The sequence below is a fragment of the Capricornis sumatraensis genome, chromosome 21 (genome assembly GCF_032405125.1).
Source record: "Capricornis sumatraensis isolate serow.1 chromosome 21, serow.2, whole genome shotgun sequence".
Taxonomy (NCBI): Eukaryota; Metazoa; Chordata; class Mammalia; order Artiodactyla; family Bovidae; genus Capricornis; species Capricornis sumatraensis.
Genome location: NC_091089.1, coordinates 35,193,927 through 35,206,165, shown reverse-complemented (window position 1 = coordinate 35,206,165; position 12,239 = coordinate 35,193,927). Strand labels below are relative to the sequence as shown.

Genomic DNA, 12,239 nt, shown 5'->3' with positions numbered 1-12,239 from the left:
GGATCATAAAAAATTATTTTTGATGGGTGATATATTACCATTTGACTCAACGTACAATCGGGAAAAGGCCAAAGAATGCATGATATTGCTAGATATTAAAAAAACACAGAACTCCTACTCCCATCTATTAATATAAGCAAGGCTTCTTAATCTTCAAATCTACTAAAAAATAAGAACATAACTGTTACTGCCCTGTCTCATTCTAGCAATGCATGAAATTCATTCTCAGATATCTTAACCCAAATGAAAAAATCCTTTTTAATGAATAACATTTTATCTTTTCTGGTATAGTTTCATAAACTTTGTAACATTTGTTATTTTGATCATTCCTGTAAGAAGAAATTGAAACTTTTAGTACTCAAGTCTTATGGCCATAAAATATAAATTCTTAAATTTTAATTTTACTCTATATTTTTGGGATAACAAAATATGATAGAGTACTCAATAAAAGACTTACAAAGATGAAAACCATTAGGTTAGGGTAATACTCTATAGTAAATATAGAGCGGAAATGGGAGTTAAAGGAGCAAAAAAACAGATAAAGTTTTAAAATCTCTTATGGAATTTGGTTGTACTAAGTAACTTTAAGAATGATAGAATATTTCCACTTTAGTAACTTAGTATTTACAATATAACAGATCTTTCTCACCCTTTTATAATAATCTAACATTAAGAGTTTCAAAGAATAGCAAGAAGAGATAAGAAAGCCTTCTGCAGCGATCAATGCAAAGAAATAGAGGAAAACAATAGAATGGGAAAGACTAGAGATCTCTTCAAGAAAATTAGAGATACCAAGGAAACATTTAAGGCAAAGATGGGCTCTATAAAGGACAGAAATGGTCTGGACCTAACAGAAGCAGAAGATATTAAGACGACATGGCAAGAATACACAGAAGAAGTGTACAAAAAGGATCTTCATGACCCGGATAATCACGATGGTGTGATCACTCATCTAGAGCCAGACATCCTTGAATGTGAAGTCAAGTGGGCCTTAGGAAGCATCACTACGAACAAAGCTAGTGGAGGTGATGGAATTCCAGTAGAGCTATTTCAAATCCTGGAAGATGATGCTGTGAAAGTGCTGCACTCAATATGCCAGCACATTTGGAAAACTCAGCAGTGGCCACAGGACTGGAAGAGGTCCGTTTTCATTCCAATCCCAAAGAAAGGCAATGCCAAAGAATGCTCAAACTACCGCACAATTGCACTCATCTCACACGCTAGTAAAGTAATGCTCAAAATTCTCCAAGCCAGGCTTCAGCAATACGTGAACCGTGAAATTCCTGATGTTCAAGCTGGTTTTAGAAAAGGCAGAGGAACCAGAGATCAAATTGCCAACATCCGCTGGATCATCGAAAAAGCAAGAGCGTTCCAGAAAAACACCTATTCTGCTTTACTGACTATGCCAAAGCCTTTGACTGTGTGGATCACAATCAACTGTGGAAAATTCTGAAAGAGATGGGAATACCAGACCACCTGACCTGCCTCTTGAGAAATCTGTATACAGGCCAGGAAGCAACAGTTAGAAATGGACATGGAACCACAGACTGGTTCCAAATAGGAAAAGGAGTACGTCAAGGCTGTATATTGTCACCCTGCTTATTTAACTTACATGCAGAGTACATCATGAGAAACGCTGGACTGGAAGAAACACAAGCTGGAATCAAGATTGCCAGGAGAAATATCAATAACCTCAGATATGCAGATGACACCACCCTTATGGCAGAAAGGGAAGAGGAACTAAAAAGCCTCTTGATGAAAGTGAAAGAGGAGAGTGAAAAAGTTGGCTTAAAGCTCAACATTCAGAAAATGAAGATCATGGCATCCGGTCCTATGACTCCATGGCAAATAGATGGGGAAACAGTGGAAACAGTGCCAGACTTTATTTTTGGGGGCTCCAAAATCACTGCAGATGGTGACTGCAACCATGAAATTAAAAGACACTTACTCCTTGGAAGAAAAGTTACAACCAACCTAGATAGCATATTCAAAAGCAGAGACATTACTCTGCCGACTAAGGTTCGTGTAGTCAAGGCTATGGTTTTTCCAGTGGTCATGTATGGATGTGAGAGCTGGACTGTGAAGAAGGCTGAGCGCCGAAGAATTGATGCTTTTGAACTGTGGTGTTGAAGAAGGCTCTTGAGAGTCCCTTGGACTGCAAGGAGATCCAACCAGTCCATTCTGAAGGAGATCAGCCCTGGGATTTCTTTGGAAGGAATGATGCTAAAGCTGAAACTCCAGTACTCTGGCCACCTCATGCGAAGAGTTGACTCACTGGAGAATACTTTGATGCTGGGAGGGATTGGGGGCAGGAGGAGAAGGGGACGACCGAGGATGAGATGGCTGGATGGCATCACTGACTCGATGGACGTGAGTCTGAGTGAACTCCGGGAGTTGGTGATGGACAGGGAGGCCTGGCGTGCTGCGATTCATGGGATTGCAAAGAGTCGGACACGACTGAGCGACTGAACTGAACTGAACATTAATATTCTACGACTCCAAGACATAACCTACTCAAATTTTGTGTTCGGATGCCTTGGTTGCTCAACCTGGCTCTGGCTCTGGTTTCCAAAGTCACTAAGCATGGTGACCCATGACCTAACCACTGGGTGAGTCCTGCTGACAAATCGTAAAAGGATTGGAGAGAAGAAGAGAAAGAAAACAGGGGAAACAGAAGACAATGGGATTATGACATTAGAATCCTTTAAAGGACGATGGGAGTAAGGAAATAAGGAATAAAGAATTCAAACTCCTAACCAACACCAGTATTAATGCTCAGATGGGAATCTGCTTAGTAAAAGCTTCAATCACAGAGAGACTTAGGATTGAATTCCAGTTATGTAAAGTATTCATTTCATGTAGTATATAACCCAACATTGGGTAACATAATCCTGTCCAAAACAAATTGGGAGAAAAAAAAAGGGTGTCATTAGTTTTGGAAATCTAAGTCTCTCTGTTCTTTTGGGAAAGAAAGCAAAGTAAATGTGTCCTGTGTGTGGCAGTGGAGGATGGAGCACAATAAGCCCGGCTGGAGCAGGTGCTCAGGGGCCCAGGACGTCACATGCCTGAAGACACTGACTTTCTTTCCTGATTGGTGGTGTTTAGGGGCTAAGTCGTGTCCGCCTCTGCGACCCAACGGACTGTAGCCCGCCAGGCTCCTCTGTCCATGGGATTTTCCAGGCAAGAATACTGGAGTGGGTTGCCATTTCCTCCTCCAGTCCTTCCTGATAAAATGAAGCTATACCTAGACCACATCTGGCAGGCAAGCGCCTATCATGGATTCTTAAAAGCCATGTCTTACTGGCTTCCTGACACTATGCCATAAACTACAACATCATAAATGAGGAGCACTGATTTCGAGAGCTGGGAGGGGACTGGGAGGTTTCCAGCAGAATGTCCACTCTCCCCACTCTGCTCTCACTGCTCAAGTGGACAGAGATGTCATGAAAAGCTACGGGGCGTATCAGATTTCCTCTGCAACTTTTGAGACTTCTTATCATAAAAAGATAAGCCAGGGCCTTCCTAGTGGCTCAGATTGTAGAGAGTCCACCTGCAATGCAGGAGACCCAGGTTCAATCCCTGGGTCGGGAAGATCCCCTGGAGAAGCGAATGGCAACCCACTCCAGTATTCTTGCCTGGAGAATCCCATGGACAGAGGAGCCTGGTGAGCTACAGCCCACGGGGTCACAAAGAGTCAGACACGACTGAGCGACCGACACTTTCTTTTCATCATGAAAAGAAGAAACTGAATGTGAAGCTATGGGAAGAGCTAGCTGAAGGGTCTGTCCACGGCTTCTGAGAGCTACTCACACAGAAAGGACCTGAAGCCACGTGTCTGGACTGCTAAGTGGAACAGAATCACTGAAGTGCAGTGCGAGAGGTTTCAAATCTACCTTCACTTCAAATTCAAATTCCAACTGGTTTCACAGCCACCTAGCACCTCACACAGGGTGTTACCTGAGGGGTGCTAAGTTGCTTCCATCCTGTCCAACTTTTTGTAACTCCATGGACTGTAGCCCACCAGGCTCCTCTGCCCATGGGATTTTCCAGGCAAGAATACTGGAGTGGGTTGTCATTTCCTTCTCCAGGGGATCTTCCTGACCCAGGGATTGAACCTGTGTTTCTCATGTCTCCTGCATTGGCAGGCGGGTTCTTTACCACTAGCACCACCTGGGACTGACACTTTGAAGTTAAGGTAATAAACTCTATGAATGTTAATACTCTATGAATGCTGCTGCTGCTGCTAAGTCGCTTTAGTCGTGTCTGAGTCTGTGCGACCCCACAGACAGCAGCCCACCAGGCTCCCCCATCCCTGGGATTCTCCAGGCAAGAACACTGGGGTGGGTTGCCATTTCCTTCTCCAGTGCATGACAGTGAAAAGTGAAAGTGAACTTGGTCAGTCGTGTCTGACTCTTAGCGACCCCATGGACTGAAGCCTACCAGGCTCCTCCGTCCATGGGATTTTCCAGGCAAGAGTACTGGAGTGGGGTGCCATTGCCTTCTCCCTATGAATGCTAATACCTTCTAATTTTTGACCTATTTTCCTTGGGAGGGGAGAGAAGGAGGCAGATATGAGAGGGGTTGATACCAAAAACTACTTTAAAAATTTACTCTGGGGATGTTACTTGCTTTCTCTCCCAAGACCTGTTGTACTTTAAATCTCCACTGTGCGCAACGCTGGCCCTTTTGGACTGATTCTCCTGCCCTTTAGAGAGGAGCCTACAACAGCGCCAAAGAACAATACTTCCAAATGCCAGATCACATGAATAAATATTCATCTAGAACATTACTCTCTTACAAAACATCACCAGGGAACACTCGCCCCGAATATTGCCTCCTCTGCAGCTCTTTCTCTATGATTTTATTCAGAAAGTTCTACAAACACAAGTTTCAAAACATGCCATGGTCCCCTTTCAACCCAAACAGCTCTGTTTTTATTTGCTTTATCTATGATTCAGCCTGTCACTGTACAAACAGTTCTGCACCTAAAAATAAAGGTAAAACCATTCTTCTGAAGAAATAGCGCATCTTTCAAAGTATGCAGGTACAAGCTAACATAACATTATTTACCATCTTTAAAAGGATGGTTAATTTCCATTTAGACATAATGCTTGCTTGACACATACACCAGATGACTGTCAGTTAGTAGCCTGAACAAACTCAGGACACTACTGCTAACTCTGACATCCAGTGAGACAGGAGATGGCAGGAGACAGACTTAAGAGAGAGAAATACAGAAAGCTGGCCTTTCCCTGATCACCAAAAAACACCAAACCACATCTGGTTTTCATACGAATTCTGTTGACTCAACAAACGTGATTCCAATTCTACAGTAACTGTGGATTTTATACACTGTGCTGTGCTCTGCCTCTCAGCCGTGTCCAACTCTTTGCGATCCCATGGACTGTAGCCCGCCAGGCTCTTCTGTCCCTGGGGATTCTCCAGCCAAGAATACTGGAGTCGGTTGCCATGCCCTCCTCCAGGGGATCTTCCCGACCCAAGGAATCAAACCCAGGTCTCCCGCATAGCAGGCGGATTCTTTACCGTCTGAGTAACCAGGGAAGCCCTTTCATTAGCAGGTTACAAAATTAATTTAATGAGCTAGCGTCAGCATTGATCTAATAGAAAAATATCATTTGTTTTAATGATGAGCATTTTTTTAGGAAAACTAGCTTTAAACACACACATACTGATATACTTACATATTGGATCTCACTGATAATTATGTTTACTAAGGGTTTGAAAATATTAATTCTATAGGATATCATTTTTAGTCCTGAAAATTCCAGTTAAGAGATTAATGTATATAATTAACATTTGAAGAATATATACATTTGCCTTGTCCTGATGAGTCTTAATGTAAACAAAATGGAGTTAGAGTCCAGGTGTTCCGATTAAATGTGATTGAAAAGCAAAAGTGAAAGTCTCTTAGTAATGTCCGACTCTGCGACCCTATGGACTATACAGTCCATGGAATTCTCCAGGCCAGAATACTGGATTGAGTAGCCTTTCCCTCCTCCAGGGGATCTCCCCAACCCAGGGATTGAACCCAGGTCTCCAGCATTGCAGGTGGATTCTTTACCATCTGAGCCACCAGGGAAGGCCAAGAACACTGGAGTGGGTAGCCTATTCCTTCTCCACTGGGTCTTCCCGACCCAGGAATCGAATTGGGGTCTCCTGAATTGCGGGCAGATTCTTTACCAACTGAGCTATCAGGGAAACCCTAAGTGTCGTTAACTATTGATAATAATGTTGAGCATTAAGCTAAACCAGGGACTGTCATGACATTTTACATAAGTTATCTTATGTATCTCTCAACACAGCTATAAAGTACTAATTATTCTTCTAACTTTACTCAGGGAAGCAAGGCAACTTGCCCAGGGTCTCAAAGACAGGAAGTGGTAAGACTGGGATAAATCTTGCTATCCAGCTACAGAGAGGTTAGCTGAATTACTCTCCATGCAGTGAAAGTGAAAGTTAGTTGCACAGTCATGTCCGACTCTTTGTGATCCCATGGACTATAGCCTGCCAGGCTCCTCTGTCCATGGAATTCTCCAGGCAAGAATACTGCAGTGGGTTGCTATTTCCTTCTCCAGGGGATCTTCCGACCTGAGGATCAAACCCGTGTCTCCTGCATTGCACGCATATTCTTTACCAACTGAGTCACTAGGGAAGCCCTTAAAATAGATGTTTCTGAGATTATCTCCTTGGAAATTATGTTCAGGAAGTCTCAGGTGACATTACTGCATGCAGAGAACCCGAGTGTTCGACAAATGCTAACATGGGCACCCCAACAGCTGAAAAGGATTTCAGACATCAGAATGAACATGTTTAGGAAGTGACTACATTTCCCAGTAGGCTTCCCAGGTGGCTCAGTGGGTAAAGAATCTGCGTGCAATGCAGGAGACACAGGAGATGCAAGTTTGATCCTTGAGTCAGGAAGATTCCCCTAGAGGAAGAAATGGCAACCTGCTCCAGTATTCTTGCCTGGAGAATCCCATGGACAGAGGAGCCAGGTGGGCTACAGTCCATGGGGTCGCAAAAAGTTGGACACGACTGAAGCGATGGAGCACAGTACACTTCCCAGTGCAGGGACAGTTCCTGGGGTACTAAGGATGCACTTTAAATTGCAAAAATAAGAAAGGTCATGCCCAAGCAGATTCTTTAGCAGCTCAAGACTCACATGCTTTAAAATTTTCATCATTCTAGTTGGTCAAAGGTCATGCTGGAAGAAGTAAGAGAACTTTACTCAGAATCCAAGCCTGACTGGCATAAGGTAGTGACGTGGACTACTATTTTAAAGGGAATCTAAGGATTTATATGGATTTCTCAGGTGGCTCTGAGAGTAAAAGATGTGCCTGCAAGGCAGGGGACACAGGCTCAATCCCTGCATCAGGAAGATCTCCTGGAGGAGGAAATGTTAATCCACTGCAGTATTCTTGCCTGGAGAAACTTATGGATAGAGGGGCCTGGTGGGCTACAGTCCATGGGGTCGCAGAGTTGGACACAACTGAAGTGACTAAGTGTAGGATTTATATAATAGTCAGTTTCGCCATCCCTCTCTCTCCTCCCGAAAAATTAGATCCACCTGCAGATAACTAAGGAAAAACACGTTCCAAATGTCTGACATATCCCACACTTACAAAGTACAAAAGTCTGCTCTGTGCACAGAAGTGTAAGTGAAATTATATTCTATACTGTGGAGAGTCTGTTCTTTCTGAGAGTATTTCTGAGTAATTCCATGCTGCTGCTGCCGCCGCCAAGTTGCTTCAGTCGTGTCAGACTCTGTGAGACTCCAGAGACAGCAGCCCAACAGGATCCTCCGTTCCTGGGATTCTCCAGGTAAGAACACTGGAGTGGCTTGCCATTTCCTTCTCCAGTGCATAAAAGTGAAAGTGAAGTCGCTCAGTCGTGTCCGACTCTTAGCGACCCCATGGACTGCAGCTCACCAGGCTCCTCCGTCCCTGGGATTCTCCAGGCAAGAGTACTGGAGTGGGTTGCCAGTGCCTTCTCCAGAGTAATTCCATGGGTACATACAAATGTGGTGTGACAATGAGGCAAGAGCATTTTCTTTTCCTATTTCCTTATAATGAAAAGTCACATGAAAGTCATATTAAATAACATAATAAATGGTTAAAATTCTGACAGGAAAACCTAGTGTTAAGAATTTTCCTAATTTCTGATTCTCAAAAGTTTTCAGAAACGTTGCGTATCACTTATGCCAACATTAAGATTCTCTTCCAAGGATATGCATGAAACACGTATCAGCTTCATATTGTGGAAATGAGAGTTAACTTACCATTCCGATACATTTTCTGAGGATGCTCCAGATACTGAAGTCATTTCTGGAAAACATAGGGGAGGGCAGGCTTGTTCTAGAAAAAAAAGAAAAATAATATAACCTTAATAGCACTGGCAGTAGGGAAAAGAAGCTACTGTCATCACCACGAAAGCCACAGGCATACACTAAGGAGACATTAATATGCACGTAAAAATCTGCATGTGCAAAAGCAACAACACGAAGGATGCTAAATATCACTAGTCACTAGGGAAATGCAAATTAAAACCACAATGAGATATCACCTCACACCTGTAATAGCATCACCCAAAGATAAGGGATTACAAATGCTGACATCAATGTGGAGAAAAATGAAGGCTGTGCACTGCTGGTGGGACTGTAAACCGGTACAGCCACTGCAGAAAAGAGTATGGAGGGTCCTCAAGAGATTAAAACTGAACTCGCATAAAATCTACCAATTCTGCTTCTGGGAACACATTAAACACTAACCTGAAAAGATGTCTACATCCCCATGTTCATAGCAGCATTATTTATGAAAGCCAAGACATGGTCACAACCTGAGGGTCCACTGATAGATGGACAGTAAGATGTGGTATGTATTTCTCTCTCTCTCTCTCTCTCAGACACACATACCCACACACTCACAAAGAGAGGAATATTATTCAACCATAAAAAAATGCAGAAACCTGACCGTTTGCAACAAAACTGATGGACCTTGAAGGTATTATGTTAAGTGAAACAAGTCAGACAAAGACAAATACTTCACGATCTCACATGTGGAATCTAACAGTAATGACAACAAAAGCCTCATAAAACTCACAGAAAAAAGAGCAGATTTGTGGCTGGAGAGAAATGGAGAAAGGTGGTCAACATGCACAAACTTTCAATTATAAGATAAAGAAGTACCATGAATATAATGTACAACGTGACTATAGGTAACACTGGAAGATATAATTAAGATACATAGTGAAGTTAAGAGAGATTTTAGAGTTCCCATCACCAGGAGAGGTGATGGATGATGACTAAATCTACTGTGGTAATCATGTCATAATACTGCAAAATGTAAGATATATGTAACTCGAACCACTGTACTGTACACCTTAACCTTAGTGAGGTATATCAATTATTTCTCAACAAAACTGGAAAAAAGGTGCATCATCATAGAGAGGCTAAAACAGGGTCATTCTGGGCTTATATTCCCAGTCACTGCTATTTTGGGCCCTCAAAAATTTCAGAGCAGATCAACTGGCCCCACATCCTCACAGCTGTCCTGATCAGAATTCTCCTAACCCTCCTGCGCTGCTGTCCAGCTATTCAAACCACCTCAAAGGGACACTGTTCTGGCATATCTGACCTGCTGTCTGGTCTAAGACAGACCTCTCACATTCTGATACTCAATAAATTATTTTCCTTTAGCTATTAAATAATGGAAACAAAAATGCCATCTGATAACCTATTATCAGGTTGTTTTTAAGAAATTAAATGGGAAAATGCCAACTCCAAACCCAAAGTAAAATTTAGGCTGGGCATCATATATCAGTACTTTCCCAGAGGTACTGATACTGAACCAAATTCAACCAATTCTGGATATACGGGAAAATCCTCTACAAATTAACCTCTAGAGAAGGAACATTCCCAAAGCCTCTGCAGGAGCTGAGAAGTTGCTGAGAGGAGGGTGGCTGTTGTCGGCGAAGGGTCTGCTGTTCCAATGAGCAACAAACCTGAGCTCAGGCATCCTGAGATCTCAGCACTACCAGGGGCAGGAGCAGGGGGTGCCCTGAACAACTTCCTGAAACACCCTTATAATGCTGCTTTCTTTTCCATTATCTTAGGTTATGGTCAAGGGTGCTGGTTTTCCAATGCTGTTTGAAACATACCCGTGTAACTAAAATATTAAAGAAAATTTGAGAGAATAGCATTGAGACATATACAGTACCATGTGTAAAACAGACGACCAGTGAAAGTTCGATGTATGAAGCAGGGCACCCAAAGTCGGTGCTCTGGGACAACCTAGAGGGATGGGGTGGGGAGGAAGGTGCAGGGGGGCAGTTCAGGATGAAGGGGACACATGTATACTGTGGCCAATCCATGTTGATGTATGGCAAAAACCATCACTATATTGTAAAGTAATTATCCTCCAATTAAAATTAAAAAAGAAAATATTAAAATTTTTACCTTCTATAGAATCTATATTCTATAAACTACTTCAAATTATACAAGTTACTAAAATTTTAAGTTTTAAAATAAATAATATTTTAAGATCCTCCGTGGTAGAATCCTTCTGATTTTCCTTTTTTTAGGAACATACACTGCTCATTTGGCAGATTTGTTATCTGCCCAATCTGCTGGATAAGTGGCCACAGATGGTACTGAAATCACATTCTCTATACAATCTAAGACTATCAATCTCGATGATGTGAACAATTGAATCAAGGGATAGAATCTCTGCCATTACCTAACATTTGCATGTATAATACAGTTTTAGAGATGCGTATCAACTACATTTTTCATCTCTTGTCTATTAAAAAGCAAAATCTATGTCTAGGAAGTTATGAGCCTAAATTAAGTTTTGTGAAAACTGAATAAGGGACTGTATTGTCCCCGACAGATGCTTACATTAAATGTATGTGTATAGGTTACTATTCTAATTAAAGCCAAGAAGAACAACAACAAAAAAAAGACATATTTTACAAGCAAGAAGGCAGGAGATAAGAGACATCCAAGCTTTACTCGGAATAGAGGTTTAAGTATTTGATGAATGAGTTTTGGAAATTTATAAGGCCTTTTGGTACACATTACTCCTTTCGTAAAGAATCTAGAGGGGTAGGATGCGGTGGGAGGTGGAAGGGAGGTTCACAAGGGAGGGGACATGTGTATACCTATGGTTGATACATGCTGATGTATGGCAGAAACCAACACAATATTATAAAGCAATTATCCTTCCATGAAAAACTAAATTAAAAAAAAGAATTTGATTTATGTTGTGCTACTTAAGAGATCAACACTAGGGTCACTGGTGGAAGCTACAAGACAGTCAAGGCAAATGTAATATAAACCTAACGTTCTATAAAGCTAACATAACAGCTATGAGCCTCCCTGGTGGCTCAGTGGTAAAGAATCCACCTGCCAATGCAGGAGACACAGGTTCGATTCCTGGGTCAGGAAGATCCCCTGGGGAAGGAAATGGCAACCCACTCCAGTATTCTTGCCTGGAGAATCCCATGGACAGAGGAGCCTGGCGGGCTACAGTCCATGGGGTCACAAAGAGTTGGTCATAATTTAGGTACTAAATAACAACATAACAGCTAACATAGAACATAACCTGTCTTATAGTTAATTCCAAGTAGGGGAGACAAGAGATCTCAACAAGGAAGGGCTTCAAACAGATGCTGGAGGATCCCTTTCGGTCATGGCCCTGACAGGCATTCCTGCGCTGGGTGGGAAGTTGGTCTCCATCAGCTCGTCCAGGGATGTTGCTAAACGTCCCACATGGAATAAGACAGGTCACCACACCAAAAAATTATCCAGCTTCTAAACAGCCTCTTGATGAAGGTGAAAGAAGAGAGTGAAAAAGTTGGCGTAAAGCTCAACATTCAGAAAACGAAGATCATGGCATCCAATCCTATCACTTCATGGCAAATAGATGGGGAAACAGTGGCTAACTATTTTTTGGGGCTCCAAAATCACTGCAGATGGTGATTGTAGCCATGAAATTAAAAGATGCTTGATCCTTGGAAGGAAAGTTATGACCAACCTAGATAGCATATTCAAAAGCAGAGACATTACTTTGCCAACAAAGGTCCATCTTGTCAAGGTTATGGTTTTTCCAGTAGTCATGTATGGATGTGAGAGGTGGACCATAAAGAAAGCTGAGCACCAAAAAATTGATGCTTTTGAACAGTGGTGTTGGAGAAGACTCTTGAGAGTCCCTTGGACTGCA

The 12,239-nt window shown here is 42.3% G+C and overlaps 1 protein-coding gene across 3 annotated transcripts in view; it reads right to left on the bottom strand.

Annotated features, from left to right (window-relative positions):
* OSBPL1A (oxysterol binding protein like 1A) overlaps positions 1-12,239 on the bottom strand; it is a 211,696-nt gene that overhangs the window by 31,506 nt on the left and 167,951 nt on the right. For all 3 annotated transcript variants that reach the window (XM_068994018.1, XM_068994019.1, XM_068994020.1), the window contains exon 18: positions 8,300-8,375. In XM_068994018.1, coding sequence (XP_068850119.1) covers positions 8,300-8,375 — 76 coding nt within the window. The remainder of the gene's footprint in view (positions 1-8,299; positions 8,376-12,239) is intronic.